The sequence below is a fragment of the Pipra filicauda genome, unplaced genomic scaffold, assembly GCF_003945595.2.
Source record: "Pipra filicauda isolate LSUMZ 115617 unplaced genomic scaffold, ASM394559v2 scaffold212_size3012638_pilon, whole genome shotgun sequence".
Lineage (NCBI taxonomy): Eukaryota > Metazoa > Chordata > Aves > Passeriformes > Pipridae > Pipra > Pipra filicauda.
The window spans coordinates 2,318,764-2,335,906 of record NW_024104324.1 but is presented as its reverse complement, the minus strand read 5'-3'; the positions used below and the strand labels follow the sequence as shown (position 1 = coordinate 2,335,906).

The 17,143-nt window shown below is 39.8% G+C and overlaps 1 protein-coding gene across 8 annotated transcripts in view; it reads left to right on the top strand.

Annotated features, from left to right (window-relative positions):
* The window catches only part of EML1 (EMAP like 1), a 124,678-nt gene extending 116,553 nt beyond the window's left edge, over positions 1-8,125 (top strand). For all 8 annotated transcript variants that reach the window (XM_039381124.1, XM_027730825.2, XM_027730817.2 and 5 more), the window contains 6 exons: positions 906-994; positions 1,524-1,621; positions 1,746-1,833; positions 2,013-2,108; positions 6,147-6,277; positions 6,570-8,125. In XM_039381124.1, the coding sequence (XP_039237058.1) occupies positions 906-994; positions 1,524-1,621; positions 1,746-1,833; positions 2,013-2,108; positions 6,147-6,277; positions 6,570-6,695 (628 nt within the window). In that variant the 3' untranslated portion in view covers positions 6,696-8,125. The remainder of the gene's footprint in view (positions 1-905; positions 995-1,523; positions 1,622-1,745; positions 1,834-2,012; positions 2,109-6,146; positions 6,278-6,569) is intronic.
* Positions 8,126-17,143: the final 9,018 nt, after the last annotated feature.

Genomic DNA, 17,143 nt, shown 5'->3' with positions numbered 1-17,143 from the left:
AAAGTTTAGTATCTCCATTTTACATGGCAGGTTGAGCCCTTGGTTATTTAGTGGGTCAGTGGCAGATGCTGGGTTTGTCCATGGTTGTCTGTCATAGGAGGGAGTGCCTTTGCCTAACTTCCTCCTCTCCTGTAGTGTCACTTGAGGGCAGACTTGGCTGTTAATATTGAAAACAGTTCCACTTAACTGAGAACATACAGGAAGCTTGTAGGTTATGAGCCAAGATTATCTCAGATTGTATATCAATCCTAAATAAAGGATTTGTTACTGAATTTACTTTATTTATCAAAAAAGAAAATGAAAAGGAGAAGCTTTGAGAGGAATATTTTCTTTGTCTTTAGTAATCTGATGCAAGTATTGAAATGCAAATTTTATCTTTGTTCTTTCTACATGTTTCCACGAATTAATTTTTTAAATTAAAAATTAATTAAATTAACAAAAAAAAGTAATTAAAATTTCACTTTAAAATAAATTAGTAAATAAATCTAATTCATCTATCAGAAGAGAATGGTCCTGATTCTTGCTTGTGTTTTCTTTTGCTCTAGGATTTAATATAGGCATCCATTTAAATATCAGCATAGCATAGAAGAGGGTCATTAAAAGAAAAGGGTCATTATAGGCAATGCTTACTTTATTCTAATGCATGACACACAGTAAAACACACTAAAATCTGAAGGTTGATATCAGGTCAATGCTTGCTCATTTTCTTGTTTTGGTTAAAAACGATAGGAAGGAAACTGTCCTTGTGTTATAGTAAAAATAGACCAAACTGAGTAGCAGTTGCTGTTTTTCTTTTCTTGGTATAAAACTTATGCTATTTTGACAGAAGAAAAGTTGGTCAAGATTACAGTAGATTTAAATTCCTTATGGAATGCTTTATTGGCCTCTTTCTGTATTTACAACAGGTGGTTTGTGTTTGACACAGAAACAAAAGACTTGGTCACTGTACACACAGATGGAAATGAACAGCTGTCTGTAATGCGTTACTCACCAGGTTTGAGAGCATTTATTTACTGGGCAAAAATAAAGGCGTTGAATTTTTTTATTAAATTAAATTAGGGGCTGGTTTGTTTTAAAGTATTTCCCTGCTTGCCATACTGAAGTTGAAAATTAATATACCATGAAACATTGGCAACACTGGATGGGCGGTGTCGTAAGCTCCAGTTTTCTTTCCCCTCCCTCCCTGCCCAACATGTTCACTGTGGTTTCTCCGTGGGGAAAAAAAAAAGAAAATATTTAACTCCTCAGGTTGTTGCAATCAGGTTATCCCTAAATGGACTGTAGCTGCCTCCAGAAGTGTCATGTGTTTTTAGCAGTAATATTTGCTGCATAAATTTGCTGGTTTGTAGTCTTGAAAGATGCACCAATATGCAACTGCAAAAGAAAAAACAGAATTCCATTTTTCCATTTTTCAGTATCAAGACCCTTAAGAACAGTTCTTCTTTCTGTGACATACCAACTTTTAAAAATTAGCCTGAGTTCTTTCTTACAGGAATAATTGCAGTTCACTTTTGTGTTTATAGATGGAAACTTCTTGGCAATAGGTTCCCATGACAACTGTATTTATATATATGGTGTAAGTGAAAATGGAAGAAAGTACACTAGAATTGGCAAATGTTCAGTAAGTAACCTTTTTCTCATGGTTCAGTATTAACACCTTAAGTGTGTTTTGTAGCACTATATTAATACTGTCACATTGAGACATACTGTTGGTGCAGCTAATACAATATTTTTTCTCTTTGTAGGGTCATTCCAGCTTCATTACTCATCTGGATTGGTCTGTTAATTCACAATATCTTGTGTCTAATTCAGGAGACTATGAAATCTTATACTGTGAGTAAGAATTATATTTAGTCCTTTTGTGCAAAGTTCAGGCAGTCTGACACAGATTTAAAATTTAAATGAGACTGTATAACTGCCAAGATCGACCATATGTTTTAATTCATCTGGTGCAATCAAAAATCTATAAAATTTGAGAATGAAAAATCATGTGGGGTTTTTTTCTTTTGTAGGGATCCCCTCTGCTTGTAAACAAGTCGTGAGTGTTGAAACAACTAGAGATATAGAATGGGCCACTTACACCTGTACTTTAGGATTCCATGTTTTTGGTAAGTATTGTAAACCTCTTACAAGCTCTTACCATTCTTCTTACTAACAAACACTTGGATTGCCAACTTTTGCTTATGAAACATGACTATTCATAATTCAGGGAAAAATAGAGAACTTCTGTTATGCCATTTTTATTACAATCTGTCTTCTTATTTCAATCCAGAAAGACGCTCGTTTGATATTCTTGCTAGCTTCAAGTACAAATATTAAATTACAACATAAGTGGGAGACAAGGAAGAAATCACACACTGCCCTTTCTGTCACACTAGAGCAGCTTCTCATAATTTTTAATTTAAAGTACCAGTTCTATGGAATTGTCGTGTAGTTAGACAGTTACTGGGTGAAATCCCCTTACCAGAAATGGTTTCATTTGCTTTGGTTACTGTGCAAGCACAAAATGGATGACAATCTCCCTCATTAAGAATTTATCATGTATTTTGATAGAATCTGTAGCAATTAAATCAGGTGAAAGGAATTCAAGAAGGAAAACATAACAAAATCAGCATGGTTTGTTTTCATCAGACTTGTCTTCTGCCAGTTTTGAAGGATCCACTTTCCCCAGCGTAGTCTAGAGCTTTGTACTCATTCCACAATGTGTGCAGAACTAGATAGGTTGTTACAAAAGCTGAGTACGAGAAGCTTCAAATTCTTGAGTCCTCAAGAGAAAATAGGAGGCCATGGTAAAAGTTCAGAGAAGAGTATAAGCGGTTAGCAAGGAAGAATTGCACCCATGTTTCAAGTAGAATAGATGCAGTGATGTACTTGAAGGCAGCCAGAAAGGACATGTTTTCAGAACCTAAAGATGGTATGGCAGTAGCAGTATGCTGGGAAAACACATGCAAATTTTCTATCATTTGACTGACAAACAGTGCTTACATGTCACTACAGTATGCAGATTTGGTGAAAGGAAATCCTGGAAGATTGGCTGCATATTGGCATGATGTACTTTCCATGTAAGGGTTAGAGGCCCTTATGGAACTATTAACATATTTCTGGGGTTTGAGTACACCTGACACATAGTTACAGAGCATCACAGTTTCAGGTGCTCTGAGATACTAAACACTTTATGTGAGTATTCCTCACTTTTTGATTCGGATTCATGTAAAATATAGTCCCAATAGAATATATGGCTGCTTTTGGTGCACAGAGAGTCAGAGGAGAGAGGCAGGTCACACCTGAGAGGGGTTTTCCCCATGCCTTGCAACAGATGAGCAACCTTGTTGTATCTGTAAGAATAACTGGTTAATGTAATCTTGAGACCATTAGTATTTATTTTCAGGACCTCGCAGAGAATAGGCAAAGTACTGAAATACTTGAGAAGCATGAATGCAGTATCTGCAGGTCATATATCTACCTTCAAAGCCCATATGTAAAGGACAAAGTGCAAAGTTAGTGGCTAGAATAATAAAATGAAGAAGCTCATAAATTAGAAGTTGGAAACCAGTCTGGTAATATTGGAAGTTACTCTTACTGTTCAGTAGTTTGGGGCCTCATAGCAGCCAGTTAGAACAGTCTTCACATGTTTTCTGGGATTTCCCCACTGGACACAGAAGCAAGGATCACAGCATCCAGGATGTGAAGCTTCTCGTATATTGATTTTTCAGTAGATACTGGCTGACTGAAACTAGGGGTATTTTCTCACTCTAGTAGAACCGCATAAAAATCACAAACTCTGCACAGCAATCACAGATCAGCATAACCAATGCGGGGGGGGGGGGGGAATGAACATTGGTCTGTTGAACACCTGTCTTTGAGCATGGGAACAGATTAGTCAGCCTGGAAGTGCTTAGTGATGATTCAACTGAAAATCAACAGCATGTAAAGAAGTGTGTTTGAGGGAGTATATTTTAGTGATACAAATGTGTAATACAAATGTAAATGTGAAGGAGCAAAGACTTAACACTTAATGATCTATATACTCTTTCAAGAGCCCTGTGTTGTTGGGTACACAACCAAGTGTTCATTGCACATGCCCAGTTTTGAAAAAAATTGGTGTTTGAGGTGAAGGACAGGAACAGAAGAAATCTAAGATGCTGTACCAAGCTGATTGGGTTCAAAACTGACTAGAACTCTGTAAATGGAATACTTTGTTTGTGTGAATATATTTATTAATAGCCTATCATAAACCAGGATGTATAGTTTGTAGGTGGCATGAAGCTGCAGGATTAGGAAGTTGTCTTGAGAAATAGAGGAGTGGTATGAAAAAAGGAGGCAATTCAATAGAGCCAAATAGGAGGTTCCACACAAGAATGGCAGAACCCAGTTGTACAAATACAGAACGGATGAGAGCAGACAGGAGAGTAGATCTGCACAGAAAGATCAGATTACTCTTGCATACACACTGAACATGAGTCAACAGCATTATGCTGTTGTGGGAAAGGAAGATGCATTAGTGGGATGTGTAATGAAAAGGATGCCGTGCAAAATGTGAAGCAGTCATCCATTTATCCGTATCTGCTTCAGTCACCGCTGGAATGGCTGCTTCTGGTTTTTGCACTTTGGACCAACAGATAACGTCCTGACTAGAAAGAATAATACTCATCTAAATATTGTGCTGGGAGAAGAGATGTAATGAATGAATTTTAGAGAAGAGTAGGAAAAAAGGCATAGCATGAATCCTCAAGTGAGAGAAAGGAAATTGTCTTGTTACATGTCTGCAGAGGATGGGGAAAAGAAAAAGACTAATTTTTCAGCAAGGGGAATTCAATTTGCATATTCATAAAAACTAGCAGTGAGGCACTGGGATAAATTTTGAAAGAGCACAAAGTTTTGAAGAAAAACCCTGCTATCCTCCTTTCTCCATTCCAAAATGGCAATCTTGTTTCTTTAACCACTGCCTTTAGGGGTTATCTCCAGCTTGTCACAGTGACCTCTTGGGAAGACTCCTACGTCTTTTCAGCTAGCATTTGATATTCATACAGCCTCCTTTTTGTCGAGGCAGATATTTAAAACAGCTTTTCTGTGTCTCTTTGTTCTGCATATTCATAATTCCACGAGTAGCAATTATCGTTGTTTCTTCTTTGCACTTTCTGTTACTTTGAGCCTCTTTTTTACTATCCCTGAACTAGCAAAGAGATGTTTCCACACACATCAGGAAAGTTAAGGGCAGTCTACAAATCAGTACTTCTATTTTATTTACAGCAATTTGTAATTCCTTATAAAGACGTGGAATCACCTCCTCGTAGTGCTGTTGACAGGGTCTCTGAAAGTTTGGTATTGTTTATGTTAAGTAGGGATTAGATGAAATCTAAATTACAAAAATCATAAAAAAAGCAGCCCACAGTACTGCATACAAAAACCTGACATTTCAGTAACTCGATGTATTTTAGTACAATTACAATTTATTGCAGGCAAGTATTCAGAGGCCTTAAAGATGTGGTGCACAGATTTGGTCTTTGCGCTGATGACCCTGAAGTTTAATTTTAGAACACCACTTTGTGCAAGAACAGCAAGGAGCAGAGAACGTGAGGAAGGAGAAGTACTTAGAGTAGAACAAAAGCATTTAAAAACTTTAAAGTAAGTTCAGTTTCTTTTCAAGAGATCTGTTAATAAATAATTTAAACTATATAACATCTGATTTCAGAGGTTTTAGACTTTTAGTAATATGAAGAAAGTCCTTTGGATCATACATGTGTATGTTTTTTAGACTACAGTAATATGAAGAAAGTATGTTAGCTCATACATAAGCAGAAGGGAAAATAAAAGCAGTAACTGTTATTTTTCTACATAACAGTATGAAAGTTCTTTCGGGCTCAGGCACATGACTGTACTTCAGCAGAATTCTTTTTTTCAGAGTAAAAAGAACTTTGCTGACTAGAGGAAATAAAGTATTTTTTATGTGTTTGATTTCCTATTAGGATCTAGACTTTTGCTGGTGTACTGAAGTATACATCCTGACTCAGATGCAGTTATTTTTATATTTTTTCTTTTTTTCTTTTCTTTAAACAAATAATCCTGTATTAATATTTCAACAGAAGCTTAAACTGTCAATTTTATTTCCATTATAAAACCCTTTAATTAGTCCCTCTGTGTTTCAGGTGTATGGCCTGAAGGTTCGGATGGAACAGATATCAACGCTGTCTGTCGGTCGCATGGGAGAAAACTGCTATCAACAGGGGATGATTTTGGCAAAGTACATCTCTTCTCATATCCATGCTCACAGTTTAGGGTAAGTTATTTCCCAAAAACTTACTCTTGTAATTTGCACAACTGCATTAAATGTGGCTTTCCTATGTACAAAAAAAAAAAACCCAACCATATCAAAACAGGAAGAATGGGAATATTCAGATGTCTAAGGGATTTTTTTAAGGTTAATTGAGACAGCAATTAAATTTAAAAGTTAATTTAATATTAAAATACTGTAAGAGAATGATGTGATGCCTTGGTTTCATTGTTGTATGAATGTTATAATGAGATGTTTTGATGACAGCTTATATTCTCACTAATATGGTGTTTTCTAGGCTCCAAGCCATGTGTACGGTGGACATAGTAGTCATGTAACTAATGTAGATTTTCTCTGTGAAGACACCCATCTCATCTCCACAGGCGGAAAAGATACAAGTATTATGCAGTGGCGAGTCATTTAAAGGAAACGTCAGCATGAACACACACAGTTGAGTCGACCATGCACAGAACTTATGTATAAACTGTATATTTAAAACTTAACAGTATGTTTGCAGTTTAGCCTGGTCACTGTGATTTTTGTTTAAAAAATTCTTACAAACCTCAGGAAAATTAAGCCCTGTGCTGGTTACCTTACTCAGTATAGTGATTTTTTTTTTTTTCATTGTGTCACACCTGAAGAATGATTGTTCTCTGTTGTACAATATACAATGCAGTACAAGTTTAATATAAGAAATGTGGCTTGACAGTTTGCAATACAGTGGTATCAGCAGAATGTGACTATCTTAAATGTTTTCTATAAACACTGCTAAACTGGTCACAAAAATGCCTTTCAAAGACTGTATATATGTGCTTATTTGTTTCACTATCTACACTTTGTACTGTATATCTACTTATTTAGAAAAATCTATGACAATGTCAAGGTACTGAACTGTTTCTGATGGAGGCTGATGAATAGATACAAAAAATATAAACTGCTATGTAAGATGCAAAAATTAGTGTTCTAGACCTGAAAATGTGAATGCTGGTAAATTTGCATTCTCTTGGGAACAGCACATCGTGGATATTACCCGTGAGGAGTTGTGTTCCCTTCAAATGAATCAGCAAGCTTTGTCCCAGTTTGACCTGAATATCTCAGTAGGGCTTACAGATGTCTGTGTGGTTCAGGTAGTCCATATGAGTTTAAATTAAAAATTTTTTATTTGTATATGAACAATTTCTTTTTGAAAACAAAACAAAAAAGCTTGGCCACATCCCCATTATTGGTTGGTATATTTAACTAATATGTATATTAATCAGCATGTTGCTATATTGTACATGTATAAGATTTTAGCAGTTCATAACAAATGGTAAGGCCATCTAGCTTTACTTTTTTATGCTTATGGATATTGTATATTTGTATTTTAAGACCAAGTAGACCAAGTCTAAAGATATCTTTTTAAGTGTACCATAAACCTGCAGAGGGTAAAGGAAGACTTGGAAGCCTACATGAAATATTAATGTGTAACTTCTGGCCCCTGTGTTTTGTGCATGGATGGGTATTTATAGTATGAAATAAGATTGTGTTTTGCAATGAAGTAACAGTGGAGGTGGTATAAAAATGGTTAAGAAGGCCTTACCAATGTTGATTGTGACACAGATTAAAATGTATTGTTTACTATGAGGAATGTATCTGAAGAATTTTAAAAGAAGAGTTCTAAGCAAACTCAAAAAAGGTAATATTAAAATTTTGCTTGTAAACGGACAGTAAACGTTAATTCTCTGAACTCTAAAGCACTGGTTGTTTAGAGTGATTTAAATGAAATGGAATCAATAAATTTTGAAACTTTTTTATTACATCTCCAACCTCCTACACTGAAAGTGCAGGACACCAATAAACATGTATTAAAGTGAATTTTCAATGTAGTCTTCCTGTTGAGTAAGGTATCTTTGTTTAAACATGAAATACTTATAGAAGGACAGGCTTTTACTTAACAACACACATTTGTGATTTCTCGATTAGAGCTGTATTTGAAAATACTTGGCAGTAAGATCTAGGTTTTGGGGTACATAATTTCACGTGTGACCATGACCCTGGGAACATAATGACAGTGCACACCTAGAGAATGAAACTCCAGCTTTGCAGTGGGGGAGAAGGACATGCCCAATGCGTTCACCTATGAACTGCCTTGGTCCTGCCTCCTGGCACACATCACATATTTCCGAGTACCCAGCTGGTGCAGTGTCATTCCACTGCACAGACTTATGCTCATGGCAAGAGCTCCTTGCAGTTTCTGTGTTAGGAACTTGTTTCAGGCAAGACCTTTCAAGGCCACGGTTGCAGGGTCACTGATGTTACCTGGCACTGTCACTGAAGGCAGAGGTCTCACTCCCAGCTGATTACTCCCATGCCGTGGAGCTGCACGGGAGTTATTGTGGCCATAGGGAGAACCCAGCTGGGAGACAACTACTGCAAACAGAAAACCCGTTTCCTCAGTTTCCTCATCTGATCTAGGTATGCAGCTGTATGAGTGCTTGTACTGAGTTTATACAGAGGAAGGAGCAATGTGGAAAAGAAAATAAATGGGCAGAGGAGCACTGGAACAACTTATTTTTATAGTGATGTCAATCTCCCTCTTCTTGACATGTGTGAAGCTAAGGCATAATATCCTTACACTTTCTAAGGTTAATCCAGTCATAAGAGTTCATAACACACTAGTGACAGGTTCTCACTGTGTCTGGGTGCTTGGTTATCCCACAATACCTTATGTTTTTATTTTGGGGGGGTTTGGTTTTTTTTTTTTTTTTGCTTTTGCAGATTGGGTGCTTTCAGGTTTTCTGCTTTCTGAATTGTAGGTGATTTGTCATTACTTGCAGCAGAGAAAACAGGAGTTGCAAATTGGGTTAGCTCATTCTCTTTTCATCCTCCCATGGTGCTACTCTTGGGATGTAGTAAAGCATTTGTGATCCCTTTCTTCATTTTAAACTGTTATCCCTTACAAGAAATAGACGAGGAATACTGTAAGTTCATCCCTAGGGTTACTGATCAAAGGGGATTTTCAACAATCCCATCCCATCTGTGCCTCTGCTGCTCCTCTGTTTTTAACTTTTGCTGTTAAATGTGTCTTTGTTCCTCTATAAAAACCTGACAAATGTATTTGCTGAATTGGCAAATGATGGTAACGTTTTGAGCCAAATATCCGTTTGATGACTGTTAAAGTGGTTCTCCTTTCTTCAACCAGGAAACTCTAAACAATTTTGCCATTGTTATAGATAATCTTCAGCTCACCCCTCTTCCACCGTTGTTCTTTAGTTCTTGAATTTATTTGTTTTCTCAGGAGTGTCTTCTTTTTTACTTTAAAAGAAAAAAGAATAAATTTTAAAAAAAGGAAAAGAGAGTTATGCCTAAACTTTGCATATTTCATTCTCTCAGCAATGACTGATTCCTTCACCTGATAGATACTCTGTCTGCAGAAGCTCTCTTTTCCTACCCTTCCATGGAGTGTGAGGCTGGTCTCAGTCCATGACTGGAGATACACGTGGGCTTCCGCTCCTGCTTCTTCCCTCCCCTGATCCTGGCTGCAGCAGGTGCAGTGCTGCTCAAAAAAGAGATTCATCTCTTTGTGTCTTTTATGTATTGCTGTTGTCTACCAAGCTTTCAGCTACTCCCTTTCAACTTTCTTTTCCCATTTCTTGCTTTTCTTCCTTTTATTTCCAGCATTACTCTTCTGTGACTTCAGCCTCCAGGGCTGCGTCCGTCTTAGCCCTTACTGGTACATGTTACTGCCCTTACCCGCTTATAAAACCAGTGGCCCTGACTCCTTCTCAGATTGTTTTGGGGCTGAGTTCCTGATTTCTTGCTGTGTCTGTTCCACATTTCTTCTGTGACTTGCACTTTCCAGTATCAGTGAGTGCATCTGCTTTTAGCTCCTTCCCTGCCCTCCTGCCTCCTTGTGTGAGTGCACTGAGGTGATCAGCACTGTCTCATTGTTTCTTCATTGTCCCTGTATGTCTGTGGGCGGTCTGTAATGTGTATCACATAGATTTTAAAATATTTTTAGGATAGGGATTTTTTTTCTCTGTTGTATGACATTTAGCAATGGGATTTTGGGATCCAAAATCATGAGCATGTGTATTCAGGTAATGCTTCCATGTTCAGGTGTTGAAAGTGATTAGCTCCAGAAGTTGATAATATCTATTCTCTTAAGTCTAAATTTATTTGGAAAACAATACAAATTCTTTCAAAATAATTCTTCTTCCCTCTTCTATACGCTTATAAAACAAACATACATTCAATCTGGTTTTTAGGATCATCGCCCATTTCCTAGTAGAGGCTTTTCATTATTTGACCTCTCTTGCCTGTTTTCATCTATTTATTTTACTCCTAAAGGATGCATATTTGCATGGTATTAAAACTGCAACCTTTTCCAACTGAATTCTCTATGTACTATCTGAATTACTTCCTGAAAGATGATTTTTACATAGATATTTCTGATAGTGCTTGGTTTTGACAAGTTGTTAAAACCTGAGAGGTATTAACAATTTCCAACAGATGAGACCTACAAAAAACAGTTACTATATTTAAAAAAAGCATTCAAAAAAAAAAGCAAAGGAGATAAATGTAAAAGAAAATAGTTCTTTTTCAATGCTAGTGAACTAAAAAAACCCCACCATTTCCAATTATTAAAAAAAATCCTCATGAAGGAAATCAATTTTGTTAAAATGTATTGTAATTAATACAGGATTAGTTAATTCAAGGTCATATTTCCTATGTGAAATGTTTGGATTAATTCTTCAAAAGATTTAATATTAGAGGGTATTATTTCCCTTCAAAAGTATTCATGTAACAAGATCTTGCAAGGGCAAACAGCCTGCTTTTTGCAAGGGTTGGCATTTTTCATTTCTTCAGGTTCTTGTCAGGGAAGCAGGCTGTGTTTCCTCTTTTTGCTGTGTTTCCTCCTGGAACTTGGGCTGTTGACAGATCACTCGATTGCATCCTCAAAAAATCCTACAGATGGCAGGGAAAATGTCACTTTAATTACAAATGGAAAGAACAGACTTATGCAAAGCCTAAACACGAATCTTTTTCTTCCCTAACTGGCTGGGATTCACAGCCGTGCTGGGGCCATCCAATCGCTGCCATGCAGCAGCCTGCCCTGCAGAAGGGAGGCCCCAAGTCAGGACATCTCCTTGTCCAAAAGATGGGAGATGAGGATTCCTGAGAGGAAGGACAGAATCACTCCCAGGTCTGTCTGCTCCTGAACAGAGGCTGCTGGCTGCCGGATGAGTGAGTACATTAGTGGTTCATGCTCTTGCTGGGAGAGATTTATGTTTCTCCTTAGTCATGCACTTCTGAGGCAATTTCATTTTTCTTAATGGAACAACTTTGCCCCCTGAATTCATTAAATAATTGCAGAAGGCTAAGTGATAATTTACACAGAGGTATTGATGGCAGTGCAGCCAAAGCTGCCATCTAGCACTGAGTTTGATAGACTGCTTGAGTCAGAATGATAGTGATGGGCTCATCCTTGAAAGCTACTCGGGGGACCTTTGTCAATCAGGGTGGTTCACAGCATTGTGGATTCCCCCATATCCTGCTGAATGTGGAAGTGTAAGAAGGTGCCTCCTCTCAACAAAGCTGCTACACTGTGTCACCAGGCACTGTTGTAGGCACTTCTTCGACCTTGCATTCTGTCTGTGTTGTTAGGAAAGCTTGACAGCTTGGCCTCCAATGAAAAGTGGTTCCTCCCCACCAGCTTCACAGTCCTAGCTTAGCACAGGTTTGATTTTACCATCTTTTGGCTGACTTCAAACTAAATTAAATGAATTTAGACATTTCCATTCATTTGTAATGGACATGTCTGTCCCTTAGAGGCTGCCTCTCTGGTACTGGTCTGAGGTGCTGAAATTATAACCATGGGAATGGCGACCTGCTTTCTGAGTCTCCATGCAAGTGAATGGGTTTTTAGCATGAGCTTCTAAGAGATGAAAATTTTTAAAATCTGCCCTGTGGAATTACCTAGAATAAACATGTAGCCAGAGGGAAGCAAATTCATCTGTTCTGTGGATTCTATCAGTGCTACATGAGCTACAGTTGCTCCAAATTCCAGGTTGTAGGCTAAAGAAATCTCCTTCAGGCTGTTCAGTCGTTATGGTTAGAAAGCAAAAATTAAGAAGGCTGAGTGAGTTCTGCAGCCATGTTAGATTATTGTAATTTGCCATTGCCTTGCATTGCCTTCACACTGCAGAGATGTGATGATGAGGGAACCGTCTGCTGGAAGCAGCCTGAAGAGAACCCCTCTCTACAAAATCACTTGCTCTGGCTGTTCTTTACGGATTCAGTTTCTCATTAAGATAAATGTCAACATTTTAGGGTTCCTTCCTTCCTGCCCAGCTTCTCCTTTTCATCAGCTTTCATTGACATCATAATATCAGATTTGACATCAGTGTATAGCTACAGGGAAGGTTATTACGCCAGAAGTTCAAGTGTTTTGGCCTCCTTTACAGCACCTAAAAAGAGCAGAAGCTGAGCACTGTCTGAGAGTCTCTGTCTACAGCTTGAACAGTTGGAGAGTGAGCTGACAGGAGGCTCAGCCAAAGTGAAAAGCCCTGTGGCATTTCCCGTATGTACAGCTCCTGCTCAGCAGAAAATCTGGCCACACGCAGTGTAGCAGCCTGGAGTGTCCCGACTGCCTCTGACTCAGGAGCACAGCATTACCTCTCTGCCTAGACCCTTAGCACTGCTTTTGGGTGAGACCTCTGCTGCTTTTGTTAAGGGAAAATCACCTTTGGCCTTAAACAGATAAGACCATGACAGGTCCTCAGGGTCTGCCTGCAAGACAGAGCTCCTCCTGGCTGCCTTGAAGGCTGCAGCTTCCTCCTTCAGCCTTCCCAGTGATTGTAAACCCTGCTCTCCGGAGGCATAACAGGAAAAGGGAAAGTGCCAGTGAGCTCCTCCCTTTCCGAGAGAAGCCACTGACTATTCCCCTGAGAGTGCAGTTGGAGGACCCTTCTTCTCCTCAACTCCCATCTTCACTCAAGGAAGTATAATAAAATAGAATTGGAGTATATCAACAGTGCATTTTTTCCTACTCGTTCTTTGCCTTTTCCTATACTACTTCCCCTGTCTTCTTTCCCTTTTTCAGTATTTCCTCATTCTTCCTGTTTCATCTTATTTCCTCTTCTCTCCTTTTCTTGATTAAAAAAGTCCCAAACATCTGTAATTCCTTCATTTTATTCTAGTCTCCATTCTCTTACTCCTTTTAGCTCCTGCCATACTCTTCTGCTACTTTGTTCCACCCTCTCCTCATCCTTTCCTCCTCGCCCCAAGACTGGATGAAGTATTGCTAAAGAAATCCAGGTTGGGGGGCTCTCCAGTTGCAGCCTTGCTGCAGCTGCTTTCTCTGGGCATTCCAGCAGCTCCCCTGGGGGCAGTGGGTGATGTGCGCTCCCTCACTGCCAGTGCCTCGCCACGGCTCTTTTGGGCTGTCACAACAAACCTGAGATGGGACCTAGACCCAACTGCAGCTTTGGCAAAAGTAGAAGTCATGTTGTTGTCTGAGAAACAATTTTTTTAGAAATAAATGCATATATGTATTACTGGACATGGTGCAATTAATGGATATAATGAATTCCTCTCAAGGTTGACTTTCACGAGGCTAAATCCTCCGTCTGTAGGGACAGCCTTCCAAAAAGGAAGGTTATTGTGGATTTTTGTTTTCCTTGAAAAGAGGTAGTTTTGTGGAAAAGCCCACAGGAAAGCTCTGGAATTTCCAAGGGAAAGCTCTGAGCTGGACAAATTCAGTGGGAAGAAATAACCACAAGACTTGCTGCACCAGCCTTTAGCTCCAGACATGGCACTAGCTCTCTGAGTAAAAAAATGGATGACCTTGAGCTCCTGAGAGGAGGATATTTACAGAGGATGTTGCCCCAGGCTGTGTGCCTGTTTAAGGAGGGCGTCCTCCTCCTAACATGAAATCTCAAGCCACAAACAGAGCAAGCCCCAGGGTAGTTGTTGCAACAGGATCCAGAGTTGCAGATCCATCAGGGTTTGACATGCAGGAGCTCCCAGACAGGAAAGACACAACCCTAGGGACTAGTTTTCTTGTGCATGTCTTGGTTGGGCAGGAGAGTTTTCAATTAGGAAGAGGTGCAATGGGGAGCAGGAAGACCAAAGAAGCCAGCAGGGTGGAGATGGCCCTGGTGGGTCAGGATTTCCCTCTGGGCAAAGAGCAGGTGAATTGACAAGCCTACAGTCAGATGTGTCCATACAAATTAACAGCTTTAAGTCTCTTAGAAGATATAGTTCTGATTGCAATATAGTGTAAGATTTATCCCAACAAAACAATTATTACCTAATCCAGTCAGTTCATTCTGTCAACACAGTGATCTGGTGGCCAACCTCTGAATGTTTATGAAGAAGCCTCAGGGATTCTGATTCACAAGGAAGATTTTTAACACTTTTCTCTCATTTCTGTGCCATTAGTGACCAGCAAGATTGGCATCTGTAACAGTGCATAAAATACCTTCTTCTTTGCTCTCCTGCTTCTTTCTGTAAGAATAAATGAAATGGGCAGTATAATCGACCAGTAACCTCACTGCATTTCTGCATCACTTCTCAACCACCTAATGGGCAATTAAGCCCCCCAGCCCTTTGCAAGGGTAGACACTGCACGAGTTTATGGTCAGCGAGATGTTGCAGCTTGCCCAGGGCTGGTACCTGTGCTCAGGAGGCAGTGCAGGTACCGAGCTGTGAGTGGTGTAAGTCATCCCCGTGCCTTACCCGGTGGTTTGCAGTTCCTCATGGGCAGCTGCTGGATGTGTCAGTGCTGGGGCATGTGATGGATGCAGTTTGAGCTCCTTTTTAAGACTCATGGCTCTGTCTGCAGCATCAGGGGCCTCCTTACGCTGTGCAGCTGACACACCCAGAAGACATCTTATTTTAGTTTTGTATCTCAACCATAGCATGATTTACATAAATTTCTTTGCCTGTTTGATTTGTGCCTGTGTAAACCTATTTTAAGGAAATTACATTAAAAAAAACAGATTATCAGTGAACTCACATATGAGTTTGCTATTTTAATCGTGTCTTAAATTCTAGTATTACCATGAAACTTTCTAGTTTAATAAGCATCCTCCTAGCCTTATGCTGTCTCCCATATGTTCTGTGAGCTGGTCAGTGACCCACACTCTAAAGGATTAGTCGGATGATAGTAATAAGAAAATAGGTTTTATTTTTGCTCATTATTTCTTCATAAGTTTGCTTCCTTCAGCAATCCCATCACAAATTATGTGGTTGAGTTTCTCCAAGCCACTGTCACCTGGGGGAGACTGCATATCAGATCTGTGGTCTGACACAGTTGTTTGTTTATATAAACAATATATATTGTGCCTTCTATGAGATTTAGGGTAATTGCTCATAAGAAAGAACTCTAAGTTTTGGGTTCAAACAAATAAGAGACCCCTTAGATACAGGGGGAGCAGCTTCTTTAGGGGACTCTCTCTGTTGGAAGTGAACTTAGATTAATTGGTGGGGTGGCTTGGGAAGAGGATGGTGCAGACTTACTATGGGACAAGGAAGGCACAAGCTGAGATCTGTGCTTACAAGGCACAGAAGAGGTGGGGGTTCCCTCCTTCTGGCCATTCAGTAACTCTGACCCTAATTATTTTTTTACATCTTAATGATAATTGAAAACAGCAGTTATCAGCTATGCATCGGCTACCAAGAAACAAGCATGGCCTTGAATAAAAGGCATACACATTATTACTACCATGAGTTTTGTTGCTGTCATATTATTGTTGTTGTTATTGTTATATATTCTATTTGCTGTGGAGCTGCAGTGGGCAGCAGCAAGGCTTGACAAGCCAATAGTGAAATAGCTCTTCAGGGCATCAAATCTATGGTCTTGATCTTTGAAGCATTTATTCTTGTGGCACATGTTACTACTACAGTAAAAATTAGTGTTGTATTGGTGTGAGCATATAAACTTTTCAGAGAAATGGAAATAAAAATGTAAAGTATTTCTATTAAAAATGTCCCCCACTGCTTTGCTCCATACCATGCACTGTGAGCATATTCCCCTGAGCCCTCACATAGGCTCTGCCGCTGGCACTGCCCACAACCCACCTTCCCCAGCCACACTGCTCGCACCTTCCTAAAACTGCCCCTGCACACAGAGACAGGGGTACAGCTTCCCTGCCCTTCATGGCATGTGCAGATGGAGGTGAGTCTCAGGGAGTGATTGGAGCAGTGTTAACTGGGACACAGACACATGGAGGGAGGGAGAGGGCCAGAAGCCATTGCTGTTCCAAGCACAGTGTGCACACACACACACCAGCTGCCTGGAAACCCACTGCTTTGCTGTGGGATTAGTGGTTGTTGGGGTTTTTTGTGTCCCAGTTGGGTGGTGCAGAACTGGGAGAGACCTGTGGGAGATGGACTCACAGACAGTTTGAAGAGCCTTTACTTTTGAGAAGTGTCAAGTTGTGGTGACCTGCATATCGAAGACCTGAGAAACAACTGCAGAATTTTGTCCCTTATCATGCCAGATCCTCGAGAATATCCAAGTGATACCACTTTCAAGATAATCTTTTTCTAGTGAGTGGTGCATAGGAAGAGGCAGAGACATTGATAGGGACAAGTGAAGGTCCAGTCTCTGGACCTGGTGAAGATCATCACCCTGTGGTTCAGGCTGGACAAGGGAGCTGGTGGGACACCAGACGTCTGGGAGAAGAGCAGAGTGTCAGGGACAGGACTGGGATGTGGAGTGGGGAGGAGAGTTGCATGGAAGAAGCACAGGACTGGGAGGCAGCCCGGGGCTCCACGGGTGGGTATGGGGAAAGGACGAGGCTGACAGCAGGGTGAGAGATCTCGCATAGGTGAGAGGGACACTCACAGGGACATGTGGGAAGGGGGATGGAGCACAAAGCACAG